The 19,915-nt window shown below is 37.3% G+C and overlaps 1 protein-coding gene across 2 annotated transcripts in view; it reads left to right on the forward strand.

Moving 5' to 3' along the window:
* Positions 1-602: 602 nt before the first annotated feature.
* furina (furin (paired basic amino acid cleaving enzyme) a) overlaps positions 603-19,915 on the forward strand; it is a 130,126-nt gene continuing 110,813 nt past the window's right edge. The window contains exons 1-2 of one of the 2 annotated variants that reach the window (XM_067445170.1): positions 603-1,057; positions 9,978-10,302. In XM_067445170.1, coding sequence (XP_067301271.1) covers positions 10,126-10,302 — 177 coding nt within the window. In that variant the 5' untranslated portion in view covers positions 603-1,057; positions 9,978-10,125. Of the gene's footprint in view, positions 1,058-2,348; positions 2,458-9,977; positions 10,303-19,915 lie in introns of those variants that run through there. The other variant, XM_067445169.1, reaches the window with a different exon arrangement.

Here is a 19,915-nt window from a genome sequence, read left to right on the forward strand (position 1 = left end):
GAGAGAGAGAGAGAGAGAGAGAGAGAGAGAGAGAGAGAGAGAGAGAGAGAGAGAGAGAGAGAGAGAGAGAGAGAGAGAGAGAGAGAGAGAGAGAGAGAGAGAGAGAGAGAGAAACATTTCATGGTAAAGGAAACAACAACAACAAGCAACATATTTATTCCTTTTTCCTTTGGACACAGTCAAGATTCATATAATTTGGTAGGCTATAGTGAGGACATTACAATATAAATAATTTCTCTATAAAGTTTAACAAAATTTAATTATTTTTTATTGTTATTAATTAACTTTGAATTACTTTCTATTCCAAGATGAAATTATTTCGATTCCATCTCAAGAATATATTACAGTTAAGTAGCCTATGCATTTAGCACATTTTTGTTTATGGATTCAATATTCAAACATTTTGCTTCTGAATTTGAAAGAACACATAACATGTTTTTTTTCATGTATAATATTTTCCAACACAGCACGTCGCGTTTTTAAAGTGAACTGCGCATACGCTTCCAGTAGATGGCCTCAGAAAATCAACTACCGCATGACGCGCTCAAGTGGACGCGTCCTGACGTCGCATCTCATTGCGTATATGTGTGACGTATTTCCTGAGAAGCAGTACGTAGACATCTCTCTAGTCCAGTCCCTGGATAGAGGTGTATTTTTTAATATCTTGTTTGTTTACTTCACTCTGCCGTTTTGAAACGTTCTAGCATGCGTACGTAACTATGTTGGCGTATCATTCCAAAGGTGGCTCAGACGAACCGGGTCTCTGTGATGCCTTAGCGTCGCGTTACGTGCGACAGAGCGAGCAAACCTATAGCAAAGTTTCCCTATTGTACAGTAGATGAGTGCGCGTGGACTTTAGGACAGTCCGGGACGCCAGAACATTTCATTCTGTCCCCTTGACAACACTACTTCGTCGGTGTCTTGAGTTCAGCTTTGTTTCTGGGACTGTGTTTGTCGTCAGTCAAACACCGAGGACTTTTCGTCGTGTTCGTGGACAGGTTTAGTGGATTTACGTCGTGTCCAAGGAAACGGAAGATTAGAAGCTGATGCTGTTGAGGTAAGATATAACGTTATATTCACTAGTTTTGAAGAAAACCAAGAAGGTGGTTTAGTGACTAAGTCCTGTGACTTGTTCTGTAATAGAGTAAGTAACCTTAGTCTAACTTTACTGACTAACTTAACTAACGTTAAGTAACTAACTTGTGTGAACCGCATAAGAATGTTTTATGACTAACTCGTTACCATTTGAATGCTTATCTTTGTCTGATATTATTATCACGTTCTGTTGAATATAACGTTACTTTTTTTTTTGTTGCAAACTACACTTTGCACAGCTGCAATACATTTATAAATAAAACGTACTATAAAGTTTTCTGGACACTTAAGACACACTCAACGTAATTTCATTGCGATATGGATCTTATTTGGTTTCCTTTTTTATTTATTATTATTTAAACGAGGACAGACGATATAAGCACATTTAAGTCAACATTTTGTTATCTGTTTTGCACACCTACAATTTCTGCATATTGTTTTATGCTTTTTTGTGTTGATACCAATGTTTTTTGTGTGTGTGTAAAACTTGCTTTACAACTTATAGTGCTGTCATTTTTACTTATTTCCTGCTGTTCTTATATTATTAATTTATAACTGTCTTTTGTGATTGTTGATGATGACATGGCTTTTGACAATAAAATAAGAATACAAGTTTAAAACTTGATTTTGATGCTAAAACCTTGACACATCACAAAAAAATCTCAGAAAAATATTTCAGGGGAAAAGCATAATTTGTTTGCAGATGGTTTGATGAATATTTCAGTTTAATTCTTATTTTAAGTGTCCATATAATGTGGAAATGCTCTGTATTGTCTTTTTTCAATGTGTTCTGTTTTGTTCTGTTGTAAGGTGGAGTATTCAGCAATATTTGTATCAAAGTGCTGTTATTAAGTGCACGGTGTGTTAAAGTTAGAGTTTTCCTTTTTATTTTGTATTTTAATTTTTTATTAGCCCAGATTCTCAGAACTAAAAAGTTTTTTCCTCATGAGACTAATGTTTCAGCCATTACCCAATCCCAGTTACATGCTTGCCAGGAAACGAAGTTTGTCTCTTCTTTGGAAAACGCATTCACTTGTGTTTTGAAATGAAGCATGGATTGCATATGCACAGCTGCCTGATAACATTTAAGTTCCCATTAATTTTCAGATAAAATGGGCTTCTTAAAGTCCCACAAGTTGCATCCTGTCTCGAGTTTTTTTTCCAAGAGGTCCGCACTTACTGTCAATTGTCTCAGAGCCGGTTTCCTCTCCCTGTTAAGTGTTAACCATGTTATGATGTCATGAGTGGGTGTACTTTGAGATCAGGGCTGGCACAGCTTTAAATTGCTGTCAGGAAAGTTACGCACTTCTTGCTCAGAGCTTAGCCTGCTTAATCTGGGTTAGACACACGTTCACTGTTCAAGTGAGTATTGTTTTTTTATCTTCTTTTCTTCACCTGATAAAAAAACATTGTGTAACATGACCTGTAGTCTATTGCTAAGTGAAAGTAATTTACCATCCATGTTTTGCGTGTAAACAGATTTTTTTGTTGTTGCATGTTTCCTGTTAAGTATTTTAATTTGTTACTTTCCAATAACAGATGGTTTTAACAAAAGGTTTGGGGTTGTTGAAGCATTGTTTGATGCTTGCAAATGATGGTCTTAGAATATGTAGTCTAAATTTGTTTATGCATGTGTTGTAAATTGATCTTACTAGGTCAATTATTTGGCTCGGGTGTCAAACATTTGTAGCAATATTTTTGTGTTCTCATAAACAGTGTTTACTGATTTGTGGTGATAAACTGCTATAAGCTGTTTACTTTACAGTAAATCTGAATTAGTCTTTCTAAACTCGTAACACAATTACAGGCTTTATGTAGCCTGAATTCTGTCATTTAGATTGTTTTTCAGTGTTGTGCTTTCAAAATCTGAAATTTGAAGAAAAAAAAGCAACAACACTGCAGAATGATTTCCTAATACATGCATCTTTCCATTGAAAATCTTTCCACTGAGTTTGGTTAAAACAAGTATAAGGTTTTATACAGCATAGTGAATTTGAAATGGCCAAAGTAGTTGTTGTGGAAAATCTTGTGTTTCAGAATTTACAGTAGCATTTATTTCCTGATGGGAAGTAGCACATTTTGTGGTAGAACAGGACTCTGGACTTCAATGAAGTGCAGTTTAACACAGCCTTCTTAACTGCATTCTTTTGACATTGTTATGGTGAGAATGACATGTCATTTGAACCAACAAGGCAATGTGCTCCACGTTTGTTAGGTAAAATAATAGAGTTAAAGCTCTGTCCTGAAAGGGAATACCACCACCAGTTTTTTTTTTTTTTTTTTTTTGCCCTTCACGTCAAACAGAATAAAAAAGTGAGTTTTCTTATCAGATAGTGGGACATCATTTTTTATTGACCCTCTTATTTAAGCTTAAAAGATGAAAAGAACACATTTTGTCCAATGAGTCTGTGTAACAAGCAATATGATTATGAAAATAGGCCATTCAGGGTGTGGACTAGGGCTGTGCGATTTTTGAAGAAAAATGCGATATGCAATACCTTGTTAAATAATGTGATATTCAATATGTGATACGATATTGCAATTAGTGTGTAAAATCTATTTAAATTACATTTTTTTTAAATTAAAAACTGATAAAATGTATGTGTTTCATATTCTTTCTGGGAAAAGAAAGTATCGCTACAACTTCTGAAAGTGCCAACGGTGTTTTAGCAAAAATTAATGTCACAAATCTGATATAACTTTAACATCAATGTAAACAAACAAAAAATGTAATGTAGACAAAACTGAACTGAAGGTATCATGCTTTTTGAGAAATGGCTTGTGCACACATTTCAGGGTGTGTGTGTCAGACAGCACGAGACTACAAGGAGTTGTTTTTTGCAAGTTATTGCGTTTAATAACTTGTTTTAACGTCAGGAAAGTCACATAAGTAACATTCGTGTGCCCATTCTATTCTCTGCTATACGCGTCGCAGCTTCGACCTTAAACATACACTTTTCACTATGTTGAAGTAGCCTATTACAATCATTCAGATAGCATGTGCCGTTGCGAACTTGCAATATTTCGATATATTGCGCAGCCTTAGTGTGGACAGGTCAGCTGGACACGAATCGCACCACCTGCAGTACATGCATTGAATCATTATACAGTTCTGCTGAAGCAAACCAGACTTGTTTAGAACAAACAAGTTTTTTTCCCTTATAAGATTAAATAAATTGCAAGCCAAGGGTATCCTGCCAGTCACTGAAAATGGTTTCCGTAAAAAAATGTTTTTATCTACCAAATTAATGGGCGAAACGAAACGCAGGGTGAATTGAATACGCTGTTTTATTCCCTAATGCAACAGCTTAAGTTTCTGGCAAGTTGAGCCTCAAGTCAACAAGAAATCTTGCATCAGAGTTTGCTTAGTCATAAGAGAGGAGAAGCAGGACGATGGTTTTGCAGCGAGACGACAGCATTTAATAACTGAACATGGATGTTGATTAATATTTCTGTGGAAGAATAAGTCAGCTGTGCTCTCTCCAATCTTTGGTTTACTGGTGGCTTACCAGCAAAGATGATGACTTGGCACATCACTTATGAAAGTCAGAAAGCTTCCTTTCCCCCCCCCATTTTCAGCAAAAATACCTTGTGAAATAACTGTTGGCTTATTTTGGGCAATCAAGACATTGCTGGTGTTATTTGACTCTGCATAATTTTATTATGTCTTGGAGTTGAATAGTGACTATATCATTGGAGGTTGCAGAAATATATTTACTGTTTCTTAGTCATAGGCATTCGCAGGGCCGTTTTAAGCCTTTGCGGGGCCCTGGGCTAAGCTTTTGCGGGGCCCATGCTCTCTCAATTGGGGTCAACACTCTCTCAACACTCGATTCGGGTGTGTGACAACGATGCTCAGCATACGCATAATTACCTCGATCCAAAAAAGAAAAAAGGATAACGCAAAAGAGAATTGTCTCTGGGGCCCCCTGGTGTTCGGGGCACTGGGCTGCAGCCCATGGGGCGGCAGTGGCTCAGTGGTTCATGTAGATTGTCTACAAACCAGAAGGTTGGTGGTTCGATCCCCGGTTCCATCTGACCAAGTGTCGAGGTGTCCATGAGCAAGACACCTAACCCCAGCTGCTCCCGACGAGCTGGATGGTGCCTTACATGGCTGACATCGCCGTCGGTGTGTGAATGGGTGAATGTGAGGCGATATGTAAAGCGCTTTGGATGGCCATAGGGTCTGTTAAAAGCGCTATATAAATGCAGTCCATTTACCATTTACCATGTTGCCCATTAGGATAACGCGGCCCTGGGCATTCGTACTCGACTACGATATCCAGCTGCAGACTAACATTTGAGAAGGTCTACTGGTGGCGGTGCTGGAGGAAAATGTATCATAAAGTTATTTTAATAATACAATTACTATTGTTTTTCATTGTTTTGTTAATACCAGTTGCTAATATTACGATTGTTTATTGGAAATTGAACTGTGAAGTAGGGATGCGCGATATACCGGTACTGGAAAAATACCGGTATATATTTTATTTAAAACGGTACGATATCATGATTTGGCACATTTCGGTATATGCTGCTGTTCTGAAGTTCACCGCTAGATGGCAGCGCGCTACCCAAACTGACCCGAAACAACCGGCAAATGTGACAACAACATAGACGAACAAAATGGATAAAGCAGTTGAATCTCACTCAAGATGCCCAAAACGAATTAATAAAGAGAGGAGTAGAAGTGACATTTGTAATGACTTTGCTTATAAAACTGATGAAGAACCATCAAACCTAGCCAAGAAGCATATCTGTCACTATTCTGACTTTAAGACTTCTGAAGAGATCGATAGGTCAGTGAATCATTCAAACCATCTCATTTAGACATTTATTTTCTTTTAACACTGATCAACGCACACACACAGCCTAACATAAGATCGAATATCACAATCTCCAGCGTTCGTTTCAACCAATGACATTTAGATCTCATTATATTTGCACGCGTACTATTGCACTATTTATATTCCCGTTAGACACAACCGCCTGTGTTTATGTGAATAACTTACTCACTAAAGACGGACATTTGTACATAACTCTGTGTATTTGACTGTTTAAGGAAACTTAATGTGTAATGTGCGAGCGTGACTAAGTGACAGGCGTGTGTGTGTGTGTGTGTGTGTGTGTGTCGTATGAGCTCATATCTCCTGTAACTGTTATTACGAAATGCTATAAAATCACTTGCATGTTCAAATGATTTCCGTTATCCATCCCGAGACCAGCGTGAAATGTTGAATAGGATTATGCAGATTGCTTTAGTGTAGTGCGATCAGTGGCGGCTAAGTTACTGGTCTGTCAGAGAGGGGAAGCTCATTTTCGGCCAATTGTCTTATTTATTTAAAAGTAAATTCTGCCCTACGTTCCTTTTCAAGAAAATGGTCTTTTACCCTGTGAATGAATGAACGATCTAAAAAAATATTAAACTCTGTAAAACTGAAACAAGGAATGTGGTGTATAATTGTGTGAAATGTATGATGAAAATGAAGCAATTTCGCCAAGCAAATATCAAAGAAATAGGTTGCAGCAGTTTTTATTTCGAATGAACTTGAGAAATTCGCGATGGGACTGAGCGCGAATAGCTTCAGTGATTCCTTATAGTACAGAATCGCTGTCAGTCAAAAGGAGATGCAGACCCTCCAATCAACACGCAGAAGCTCGGAGTCCGGGCCAGCCCACTCCCCATTCACTCCCAGAGACGCTGAGCGTCCGTGGGCGGGACATAATCGCAGCGTTTATCCAATGACCGTCTAGTTTCGAAGCGCTGAAAAAAACCGTTCAAAGCAGCCCCATTGAAGTCAATGGACGCTGGGCTTCAATAGGGAAATGCACTGTGACGCTGCGGGAATGTATGGGATGGAAATCGAGTCAGCCGACCTGCTATATGTAAACGAACTCGTCTTTGAGATAAACGTTTTCTAACGCATTTTTAGTCAATACAATGTTAATATAATAGTACATATTTGACCATTAATTTTGTGACATTATAAGGGAAGCCGAGCTTCCCTTGCAGTCTTAAAGAAATCGCCACTGAGCGATGTCTTTTGAAACCAGAAGCAATTTGCTAATTTTGAGAGATTTTTGCTGAAATTATTTCTCACAAGAAAGTTTTCAAATGACTGATTTGATGTGATAAGCTTTGCTGATTCATTTACTAAGAAAGATTTGTGGTAATTTCCCACTTTATAAACTCAAAACTTGCATAATTGTTCTCATTCGCGTGCAATATACCCGCGCTAATATCAGACCTTGTGGTATCGATTTAATATCGGTACTTCGGTATTAGATTGTGGTACCGTACCGAATCCAAAATTGTGGTATCGAGCCATCCCTACTGTGAAGCACTGAGCGTGAATTGATATGCAGATCAAATAAATTTTTATTATAGTAAAAATATATTTATATTAAGTGAACTGCGAACAGGAGTGCGTGCCAGAAGGGAGTGCGAGTCGCAGGTCCGGTCCGTGGAATAGGGGCGCCAAAATTAGTTATTTTTCTGGTTTTATTACTGATACTATTTTATTTATATTCATTCGAAATATATAAAAAAAAACCTGCCCAGCGAGTGCTTAAGTGCGTTAGATATAGATCGCGCGATCAGTTTAACGGTTTTTAGTTTGCTTGGGTCGCTTGTAACTTGCCTGATTATTTATGACTGATGGTGAATTCACAGTGTCAAAAAGACAGAAGCCCTTTTGATGCAGGGATGATAAGGAATAAGGGGGTAAAGACAGAGGTAAAGTGATGAATGAATGAACAGTTTATCTAATTGCATAGTACAATATGATTTTTGTATTTACGCTAATTAATTCCAGTTATTTTTACCTTAAACTTTATGCAAGCACAAGCAGCTGATCTGGGTACTCAGTGTGATTTTGTAAAATAACTTATTTAAAATAGCAAAAAAAAGGTAAAATGCACATTAAATATCTAAATTTCTAAGTTTAATTCAGTGAAATCATGAATGTGCATAGTTTAGTGGGAGATTACCATCTGCTGGAAAACAAACACTTTAGCAATTTCTCAATGAATAGTTTGTGCACCAATGTTAGATGCTATTTGTGTTTAGCTTAATTTGTTATTTGTGCAGCTAGCTAAAGCTCCGGTGTAAAATTATAAGCTAACGCTACCGTTTTTTAGGTGAGGGTACTGATGAGGCAGAAGGTAAAGTGGTCCACCGTTCTATCAATAAACAGACTTGCCAAACTGTACGCAACTTAATCCTCTGGATTCGATAGTCACACGGAACGCATGGATTATCTTAAAATACTCCTTCATTTATGTTCCCTCAGATAAAAGGAAGACATCATTCAGCCACGCAAATTATAAAATGCTCAAGTAATGCTGAACAATAAAACTTAAATTTAAAATTTCTACGGCAAAATAGCGCAAGCGGGCCATACACTTGTGGTTCAGGCAAAGAAGAAAAAATTTGATCTGGTTATGAGAGTATTGCAAACTGTAATGTAAATTGTTATCTTTGCCAACAAAATGTATTAAAATCTGAATTAAATAACATTGTATTGGCTGTCAATCATGATGGAAGAGTAGACAAGTTAAGTTACAGCATGTCCACCATCTCTTGTGGGGGTTATTCATTAAGCCATTTGCTGTGCCCTTACCACCTCATATACTGTAAATGTTATACCCAGTGACAGGCTGGCATGAAATGGCTCGCATAATGCTTAGTAAGGAGGCCATTATAATTTTTGACTCATGGCTGAAGTTAAGTTTCTCCAGCTCTCTCCGTGTTGGCAAAAAAAAGCATCTCAAAATGCATCAGATTGATGCTTTAAAATATGGAATATTTATTTTTTTCTTACGGGGGAGCATGCTCCTGGACCCCCCTAGAGGGGTAATATCCTTCTCACCTTTTTCACCCCTGAACCGTTTTCATGCCTGAAAGCTAATTCATGTCTTCTTCTTTTTTTAAGTGCTTGTTTGCCACAAAGTGTTTATACTTTAAACTTTTAGTTCAAACATCATAAATAACATTAAAATTGGATAATAGTTAGAGCTTTTTGAAGTGCTGAAAAAAATTGTGAAGCCCTTGAAAAGTGCTTGAATTTCACTCTCAAAAGGTTGTATGAACCCTGAGTTAAATAATGTAAGACAAAAACAACATTTGACTTTTCCTGCCACAATGCCATGGGGTGTTACTACAATCCATGCTGAATGTTGGTCATTTCTACATCAGCGCTGTTTGATCTGATATGGTTTAAAACACAGAATCCTGCGCCTGTTATGCTTCTCACAAGACGCTGCTCCGTTCTGCTTGGCAGCTCTTATCAGTTGGGCTAAAATTTAGTTTCACCAGCAGGAAAAAAGGGTTGCAAAATGTGACCATTTGGTTGCAGTCTGGAGCCCTGCAGCTGTATCAAGTGGCAGATCATGTGACATTATGCTGTACAGTTGCATAAATTAGCTGTTGCTCAAGTCACCTCAAATTGTCAGCTCAGTTTGAAAATAATTGCCTTGATATCTGCAAATCTCTGTCAGTATGAACACCCTTTAATTTTCACTGTTAGAGTGTGTTTGCACTCTGGAAATGTTTTTGGAAAGAAGTATCTAGATATTTTGTCTGCGGTTCCAGGTAGACATTGATATAAAATTGACTTACGGTAACTTTACCTCCTCCTCATAGCCTCTTTTACATTTGCATTGAATTAAATATGACTGTTCTTTTAACTGATTGGAATCAAGCCCCTGCACTTAGCTGCCAATGGCAAAACTTTAGGTGTGCTGTTAATTTTTAACTAGTTAGTCAGTTCCATAGTATAAAAGCTTATCTGTGATTCATATCCTCAATTATTATTCTCTTGGAACTGCAACTAAAATGACTAATTCTGCAATCTTCCATCTTCATCTCGTTCCCTCCCCAGGTGATTCCTGAACCATTCTGAGTGCATCTCTCTTTCTCGGCTCCGTCTCTACATGTGCCTGGGGAAGCACGGATATAGCAGTGGGCCTCTGTGCTGACGGACTTGGTGACATTAGGAACTCCTGCCTTGGTTCCCTCCATTGTGTCTAATGGATCTCAAGCTTGCCTCATTGACGCTCTGTACACTGCTGATTCTCGTGACCTCTGGGCCACAGCCATCCATTGGACAGAAGGTTTACACCAACACATGGGCCGTCCACATCACAGGGGGAGTGCAGGAAGCTAACCGGATTGCCAGCAAGCATGGCTTTGTAAACCAGGGGAATGTAAGTGTTATGTTCAGACAAGTAATTCTTGTATGTTTGGCTCATTTGGGTTGGGTTGCTCATTTATGTGCATCTGCATTCCTTTTAAAATGAGAGGTGTCATGGCTTAGTGATTTGCCTTTATTTTCAGTTTTGTCGGCAAAGACTATATGAGGTGAAAGAGTTTACAAAGAGAATATTGGGTCATATTTCACCTCAAAAAGAGATCACTTTATATGGATAAAACTTGCAAGCTTTTTTCCCCATTTATAAACGTCAATCAATTCCATTACAATTATCTCACAAATATTTGCTTACTAAATTTCTTGTACGATGGGGTAATTTTTATTGCAGTAGTTTACACACAGCACAAGGAAGCTTGATTTCAAATGGTAAATTGAACGGTAATTTAAGTAAATGGTAATAAAATAAGAACAAAAACAAATTATTAACAATTGCACAAAAAATGCAATTGCCTAAAACAAATTATTAACAATTGCACAAAAAAATTCAATAAAATAAATAAATTCAATAAAGTTTAAACCATTAAAGTTACACAATTTAATCAGTGAAGAGCAGTAAGTGATAGTTTGTCTTTTTGTAGTTTGGATAACATCTGCTGCGGTCCCTTTAAGAGCTGCCGCACACATGGAATTAAAATACTGTACTGTTTACGACTGAGTTTACATTAATACCCACCAAGATGGCCATTGTGACATTATATCGAGTGTTTTTGACCATTAATAAGCTGAAAAAAAATAGCATTTTTGCACTTGTCAGAGGCGGCTTAATTACTGTATGTGTGTGCATTTACACTATTATGTATGCAACACTTACACGCTGTCATGAGGAAAAATTCAACAGAATGCGCTGACACGTTCGCTGTGTTCAGAGGGTTAACCAGAGTGAATGAGAAGAGGCGGGTGTGTGTCAACTCGCTGCCGTTCGGCGAGTGTAGCTGGTATCGGTGTATCAATAATGTAGAAAGGAGTATTGGTATCGTTTCAGGTATCGATACATATCGAATTATTGATATTTTTTAAAACACTGCTATGTGCTAAGTAAAACACTGAATTGAATATGTTCTTTTAACAGAAAAGCTCTGATTGGGGGATTTAAATGACTGAAATCTTGCAACCGCAAGCACGAACGCTCCTCTTTTTCCCCCAACAAAACCAAATAGGGATTTTTATTCAAGCTTTTTTTTTTAACTACGTTTTAGTCTCGTCTTTTTTTGTCAATGATATTGCACGTTTATATAGTCACAATGCGCCACATTCATTAAAACACGAGCAGAACGAATTTGTGTGTAAATCGTTTGTAAAGCCGTTCTGACGTAAATATTCGGATTCACAAGAATGTTCGTATTTTCAAAATGTTAGTTGGTACGAAAGAAATTTACACCTGCTCCCTACCATGAGTAAATGGTGCGTAAAACATTTGAACGTTCTGTTCTAATTTAGGCAAACTGATGACATTACATTTTGATGCACCATGTAGGGCAGGCCTACCATAATAATATTTTAAGAGTTGATTTGCCCATTTTTTTACTGTTTAACGTTGGGCAATAGGCAGTGCTTGTCACTGTCATTTTTTACCAGGCCGTCCAATCACACTGGAGGAGGGGCGGGACAAAAACTGCACCGACCAATCATCCCACTTGTACACCAACCGAACAACAATAATAGAGAAGTAAATACTGCTTTTTACTGCATTTTTAAATTCAGTAATATTCTTCAAAATGAGATGCTAGTAGTAACACATACTGCCATGGATATTCTGTATCATAGCAACCAAAGTATCTCAGCTGGAAAAACACTGCTCTTGCAAAGGGCTTTCAAGCGCCACCAGCTGGCCGTTCTCAGAAGAGCACTAGGTGTTTAGCTAAAACATGCTTTGGTGGACACACGATAATTTAATATTTATTGCTAGTCATATGGCCAATTAGTCTCTTCAACATTTATGAAAAATCCTGAAGCCAAACCCGAGAAAGAAGTCCAGAAGAATCCACAGCATTCCTGTTCACGTCATTCGCAGTTGTAACTCCTGGGCGGGGATTATGTTAATTATGAATGAGCATGCACGCGCATCCTATTTACACATTTTTGAAATTCACTAATATACACACGTTTAACTAATGAATCCGTGGTATACGAAGCATTTGTGAATCTGGAGGAGAGTTTTAGTAATGGTCCATTTTATGTGCAAATTATTTAGAATTTGCTCATATATTTACGAAAGTTTCATGAATGAGGCCCAATAATTGTTTAAGGGCATTCGTGTCATCTTGTCTTGCTTTAGTCATGGAAAAAAGGTCATCAGTGAACATTTTTCGTCTTGTTTTCGTTAACGAAATGTATAGAGCAAACTAACAACTTTGAATTCAAGTGGTGCTTGGTATCCTATTACAGATAAACATCAATCATGCCTGTTGACAGCTCTGTTCTGTGGGAAGGCTATGAAAAGTGCTTACATCCCCTGCACAGCTTGGAACATAACATTTATATCCATAATCTGCCATTTTCACTATATTGTCCTCATCTTCACAATACCTGCAGAAGTTCTGATGTTTTCGGCTGTGCAGATCCACTTTAATACTGCCTGGCTGAACATGGGCTGGTTATGTGCATATTTGGCGTGACGTAAAAATCTCGACTGTTATCTAATTATTATTTAGCTGAAACATTTATCTTTCTTTCTTTTAATATGACTGCTTTGCAGACGTGAAATTCACACTCTAAGATCAGGCTTGAGTTCATGATTTCTACTTTGAACAAGGGACATTTTGTATAAAAAAAATGATTCACTTGAATTTCAGAATCTTTGAAAATTGAACAGGACTAGACAATCATCTGTCACGTCACACACTGCACATGCTTGTCCTGTATGTTTTTTCCTCTCACAGAGAGTCAAAGATTGTAAAACTTCTTTATCCCATCTCTAAGTTGTAGATATTGTCAGTGTCCTAATGTTTTGTCTGGGTGCTTGGTTGTTAAATTAAGATTTGACAGAGAAACTTGTTCCTCGTTTGGGCTTATGTTGTGTCATTCGTGATGATAAAGCTTTCTGTTGATATACAATACCATTCAAAACATTTTTTTTAAGTCTCTTAGGCTCAACAATCCGGCATTTATTTGATCGTAAATAGGGTTACATTTTGAATTATTGCAATATAAAATAACTTTTTATTGTGTAATGGGTTATATTTTTAAATGTAATTTATTCCTGTGATGCAAAGCTGAATTTTCAGCATCTTCACTCCAGTCTTCAGTGTGACATGACTCTTCAGAAATAATTCTAATATGATGATTTGCTGCTCAAAAAACATTTATTATTATTTTTAGTGTTGAAAACTGGTGTGCTGCCTAATATTTTGGTGCAAACGTTGATTCATTTTTTTCAGGATTCTTAAATGACCAGAAAGAACAGCATTTTAATTATATAGAAATCTTTTGTAACATAAATGTCTTTACTGTTAATTTAATGAAATTATCGATTTAATACATCTGTGCTGAGTATTTTTCAGTTATATTGATAATGTTTGTGTTGCTTTTGTTGTATGATCAGGATAATTTGTTAGTACAATTATAAGGTATGGTTGTCATTCTCAAACACTTTTTGTTTATGTGACTCTGAAGTGAACATTTAAAGCACATTGCCACTGCACCATGAGATTCTAATTTGTAAAGATGCAGATTTGTCCTTTTCTTCCTCTCAATACCCCATTCTGTGGAAGTCATGAATTTTGAAAATTTCCTGCATGTTACGTCTGAATGCTCTGGCTCTCTCTGAAGGAATGCATAAAACATCTTCCTCTTTCTCCGGTTGTCATTTGATATTCTCAACTTGTAACAGGCCCTTGACTGTAGGCTTGTGTGGAATGAGCTGCTACCTCACTTCCTGATCTAGGTATGCTTTTATTAACACATGCACAACTGGTTTTACTCCGATTAGACACTTTTGCAACGTCCTGCTCTTGAACAAAACTAATCCAATTTTTCATTCCCAATAAGTAATTGAAAGCACATTATAGCATTCAATAGTCAATTCATTAGGTTAGATGATTAATTTAGATGTATATTACAGTCCACCCTCCAGTAATGGGTTCACTTTAAAATGCAAACAGCCTTGTGTCCAGATGGTACTGTAAAGCCAGGTGATGAATGGATCCCTGCACACTTTGTAGGGAGCACTGAATATGCTGCGGTTAGTAATTGCTGAAAATGAATGCCTCAGGGTCCATGCTGGCATTCAGTCCTGTGTCTCTAGCGAGATGAACTAATAACGCTGCCATTTTTAGTCTTGTGAGGCAGCACGTGTGCAGTTTTTTAAATGCAGCTTCTGTACTAAGGTTCATGGCTTATTCATGATGACTTGTCACCCAGGCAAGTCTTAATGCCCAGATCTGATCTTTTGACTATATCCCCCCTGAAAAAAATCCGTCCTGCCTGTTCATGCTCACTTTAGACACGACTAGAGGATGGATACCTGACCTGAGCCCGACGGGTCACGCCGGTTGGACAGATATTTAGAGATGACGTTCGGGTCGGGCTCGGTCACGTCAGCTCAATAAGGCATTGAACCTTTTAAATTTAAAATGTTTATTATGCAAGTAGCCAATGGGCCTGTTTAACTTGATGCAATGTTTTTTTTTGTGATTTAAATAAATGTAAAATAATACCCTAACATCCGTCTGCATGCGGAAATTTGTCTATGTCGCCGTGATGACAACGTGCACCACTTGCGTGCATATTGCCCGCGGCATCCTTGTCATTCCAGCCAGTAGCAGTAGCAGCGAGCGCAACTTCAGCTGCTGGCAGGAGGACAGCCTTGAAGCCATCCACAGTTGATGATGCAGTCCTTTTTCTGGATAAAACCTAGATTAGCCTAAACTTTAATGGATAGATTATGTAAATAGATCCCATATTGCAGTTTAGTAGCTAACCATAAAGTTTGAGAAAAATGGTAAGATGACTTTGATTTTTAATAAGCATTTCAATTGTGTTACGTTAATGTTTTGTTCTGTTAGCTTGGGCCATTTTTAGCAGACCTTTGTTCATTTAATTTCAGTTGGCTATTTGATTGGGCTCTGTGTGCCGTTTGATGCCCCGTGTGCGCGCTGATGCGCTCGTCTGTAAACATTTCAGAATGCCTTCCTACAGTTGCTTAATAAAAGCGGGCTTTCCACACAAACAAACGTAGCTACATGTGTCATTAGTATATGAGGAAAACATTTTTAACTGTCGGGCTCGGGTCGGCTCGGACATAAATATTTTAATGCTCTACAACTCTACAGTTCTGAGCTGTAAAAACCAAATTCTGGTCAGGCCAATCTCATTGTGTATAGAGTCGGTGGTTCATTAATCTATCAACGAGCTCCGCTTCACGTTGCTCTGGTTGGTTGTAGCGCTATCCTATCGCGTGCAGAGGGAGTTTGAAAGATAACCGTTTATCCCGCCCCTCGGATTGAGCCCCGTCAATGGTGAGTTTCCAGACCAAACATCTTGATTGGGTCTGGCTTGTCAGGCTATATGTTTACATTAATCCCTGCCCAAAATGATTTCGTTGGTGATCACTTTACTATGCACCATGGTTGACCCTCGAGTTTTACATGCCCTAACTAAATTTTTACATTGAGTAGCCATTGCTTTTTTGCCAACATGGATAATTTAAAAGCTGTCATGGATGTTTGCAGTGAATATAATCGATATAGACTGGAAAATGGCTGTCTTTTTCGTTTGCTGTTTTGTTTAGATCTAGAATTCTGAAGTGAAATAAAGTAGCATGGTAAAATGTATTTTAATGATTTTAAACTATGAGAGCGAGATTTTGAGTGTGCATTACCTGCATGCGTCTGTATTGAATAGTGAAGCTTGTTAGTTTACTGAAGTTAAAAAAACTGCAAAGTTATCTCCTTGCTGAGAAATACAATGCTTTCAATATTGAAGCTGTTTTATGATTAACACAGGACAGTGGTTGAAAACCAGTTTCTATGCTTCAAAGTTTCCAAAAAAAGCTGTGTTTTAGTGCAAGCGTATACAAGCGTGTCTGCTTCATAATACAACATTGAATATTTGTCTTTATAACTATTAATTGCCATTATTATTTATACTATTTACAAGCTTAGTGTTTCCATAAATGGGTTAAAAACCACATAGATTTATATATTGAGCAATAGGTAGGACTAGAAAATCATAGGCTTGTGCATGGAAGTTTTATTTTGAAATCTGTTTCTGATGGATTTTTTGGAACTTTACCAGAACACTTTGATTCATGTTAAATAACTAAACATGTAATTTTGACTTGCATTAAAATTCCATTTTGCAATTTGTTGCCGTGAGCTTTCTTTGAAACTGTTGGCCATGGTCGTAAGAAGGGGAATAATCCTGAAGCCACAGGATGCATTTGAGCTTGAAACTGAGAATGTTTTTGTCAAACTGTCGAGCTGTTATGGATCACTGTAAATCACCTGTGATCTTTTGTAATAAGATTGTAGCATGGTTTTTCTCATCGTGAGACTGCTCCAGCTCCACTGAACAGAAATCACACCTGGCCCGAGCCCCAGACCCACATTGTGTGATGAGACATGCTGACAGCACTGTTGGCAGAGTTCGAAAAGCGTATCGTTTGGTTTACACCAGTGCCGTGGGCTTAACGTTTTAAACATGTCTCATTTGTGTTCCAAGTGGAGGATTTCTTCTACAGACTGAGAAAAGCTTTGAATTTATCCAAACAGTACCTGTTCTTTTTCTTGTGCGTTTGAAGATGTTTTTGTGTAGTTTTTTCCCCTCACTCCTGTTTTTCTTAGGTGATGTAATGAGAGGCATGAATAAGCCGTTGATGTGCTCTTGAGCGTGGTAACATTTAACTTAGAAAGCAGGTTCAAAAGTTGTCAAATAAGTAGTCAAAATACTTTAGAATTTCCTTTCAATTTCTTCTCTTTTAAACATTTAACCGTTTTAGGATTTTAAAGAGCTTGTTATTATGTTCATATACATTTAATGGTAAAGGCAAACTTCCAGGAGTAAGTATTAAACTTTAACATCTCACACTGTTTGTGTTACAAACATGACCTGTACCTCAGGTAATGTGACTCGTGTGCGATTGCTGAAGAAGAATCCAAAAGATTTGCATTGAAGGAAGTTTGAGCCATTGCTAGAGACCGAATCATTTCAAAAGTTCATGGAATTGCAGAAAAAATACCAATTCATAATATCAGAAATGTGCACATTAAACTAAATGCAGCTTTATTGCTTAAAAAATCAAATGATTTTCTGTTAAGTTGGTGTGATTTAATAAATGATATGTCTTAGCTATGTTATTGAGGGGTGCAATTATTAGATGTATTAAGAGAGACTATAAGCACTGCAAAGTCTGCAAAGAAAATGTGGGTTAGAGGTGGATTCCTTTAGGTCCTGGACACCATCCAGATACATCATCACATTATTTTCCTGATGGTTGCTTGGTCAGGATTTATTTTATTACTTCCCCCTGTGTTTGGAGTTTAGGCAGCCATTGTGCATCAATGGTTTCACAGTGAAGTCTTTAAGATAGTCATATGAGATGGAGACATCTGTTCCATTTTAGTTATCTTTGCTTTCATTCCCTCATGATCATAATTCACAGACGCTCTAGGGCCAAGTCATGGCGGAATGGTTGTTTGTTGTTTTTTTGTTGTTTTTTGAATATATTTTTTTTTACTTTTAATGTAGTATATTGTACATGGCAACTTTCCCATAAAGACCAGTTATGAATCCCACCCAAAGTCATTTTGAATTGTCTGTGAGAAAGTCCTTGTTCCATTTATTTAATTATTATGTTGACGGAAAACAAGGGCTAGGATTACCAGAAATGAATCTGTTTGAAGGATTTCACAGCTGTGAAACCAGACGGTTTCTTGCAGGTGTATGCGCTGAAGTCGAGGGAAAGCAAGATCCTGGGCTGCAGCTGACGTTTTATGGCACGTAATTGTGCCAGGTCTACACAGCAGTAGATTCGCTTCAAGGCACAAGTTGAATTATAGGGACTTGCTCTATCATGATAATGAGCCACTGTAGTTGACTGACACAAAATGTAAATGTTACTTTTTAAATTTTTAGTAATGCAGTTTAAAACATTTTTAATGTCTTTACGATGTTGTCTAATTATGTCAGAAGCATGTATGAAGTGAAATGCTATAGTCAGAAATGAGAGAAGTGTTCTTGGTTGTGAGTTCATAAGAATCTCGCAGTTGCATGTAGTGCCTTGCCTACTAACCTACATCCTGCTAGCTTAAATTTAAGTTCAAAGCCACGTTCACTAATTCATACGGTCCTGCTGTTTGCTTTCTTCCCCATGTTGTGCTTTTTTCCATGACTAAGAGACTCATTTAGCAGTTCCTGTTACAAAGGCAGTGTTGTTTTTCTAGAAGAGGACAGCTGATATTTCTAATGTTTTATTTACAGACAGCTTCCATATTTTTAGTCAAGCACATAGGCTTGAGGGAACTTGGTCTTGAGAGAACACAAGAACTTTTGAGTTTGATCAGTTTTTTCTTGATGAGTAATTGTCAGATAATGCATACAAACATGATTTTGACTCATGTTCTGCTGTGAGCTTTTGATCATGAGTTTGAACTTGGTTCAGTTTGAATTAATAATCCAAGCTTTGGTGTGCTTTGTTGGTTGTCATAGCTTTTAAAAATATAATCACAAATTGGATGTAATACTATAAAAAAAACCACAATGGACAATGTATGAATTTTCCAGCAGCGAAAAAAGGGTGGGTGATACGACAAAATCACTATCACAATCACTCTTAGAAGAAAAGGTTCCTATTGGCGCTACGTATTTGGAACCCTTAAAAGTTTATATATAGAAGTATAGTTCAGTATAACATTTTATGCTAAAAGGGTTCTATATAGAACACTGCAAACAAAAAATGCATTTCTTATCAAAGAAAAAAATGCATTTCTTATCTTAGCAAAAACTCTTAATTTTGAGTGATTTTTTTGCCCAAAATATACAATTACTTTTGCTTATCTAGTAAATACTTCTTGTTTTAAGAATGTTTAGATGTTTGAATTAGAAACGAGACAAAAATACTAAGTAAGAAAAATCAGTGAACCTTTTAGGGGTTCCAACTACGTAGCGCCGATAGAACCTTTTCTTCTAAGATGGTTATTTATTTTATCTAAAAGGTAAGGAAACATGTAAGTTTATGGGCTGATTTATCCATGTTTTAATATGCTTCCTTTCATAGAGATTTTTAGATGGATGCCAAGGCTTTTTAGGTTGAGTGGAACCTGCCATCTCTGACCCAGTTTGATTGCTGGCTTCCATTGCAGCGGTACACTGTGTTTTCCGCGAACTGACAACCCAGTGTGTTGAAATACTATTGGATAAATTGGCAGTGGGCGGAGTCACACAGACCAAAACAAAACAGACATTCTGACACGGAACACGTATTTCAAAATAAAATTACTTGTTTTTCAGAGAAATAAGTATGTGAACGCACGTTTCCTAAATATCTGCAAACATATTATGTTTTTTTATGCTTTAGTACAGTCAAAAAAAATGACATACAGCACCTTTAAACATCAAATATTTTCAAGTTTGCTGCCAAATTTTTGCTTTCAGTGTGACCAATTACACCA

Source organism: Pseudorasbora parva, chromosome 1 (genome assembly GCF_024679245.1).
Source record: "Pseudorasbora parva isolate DD20220531a chromosome 1, ASM2467924v1, whole genome shotgun sequence".
In the NCBI taxonomy this organism is placed as follows: domain Eukaryota; kingdom Metazoa; phylum Chordata; class Actinopteri; order Cypriniformes; family Gobionidae; genus Pseudorasbora; species Pseudorasbora parva.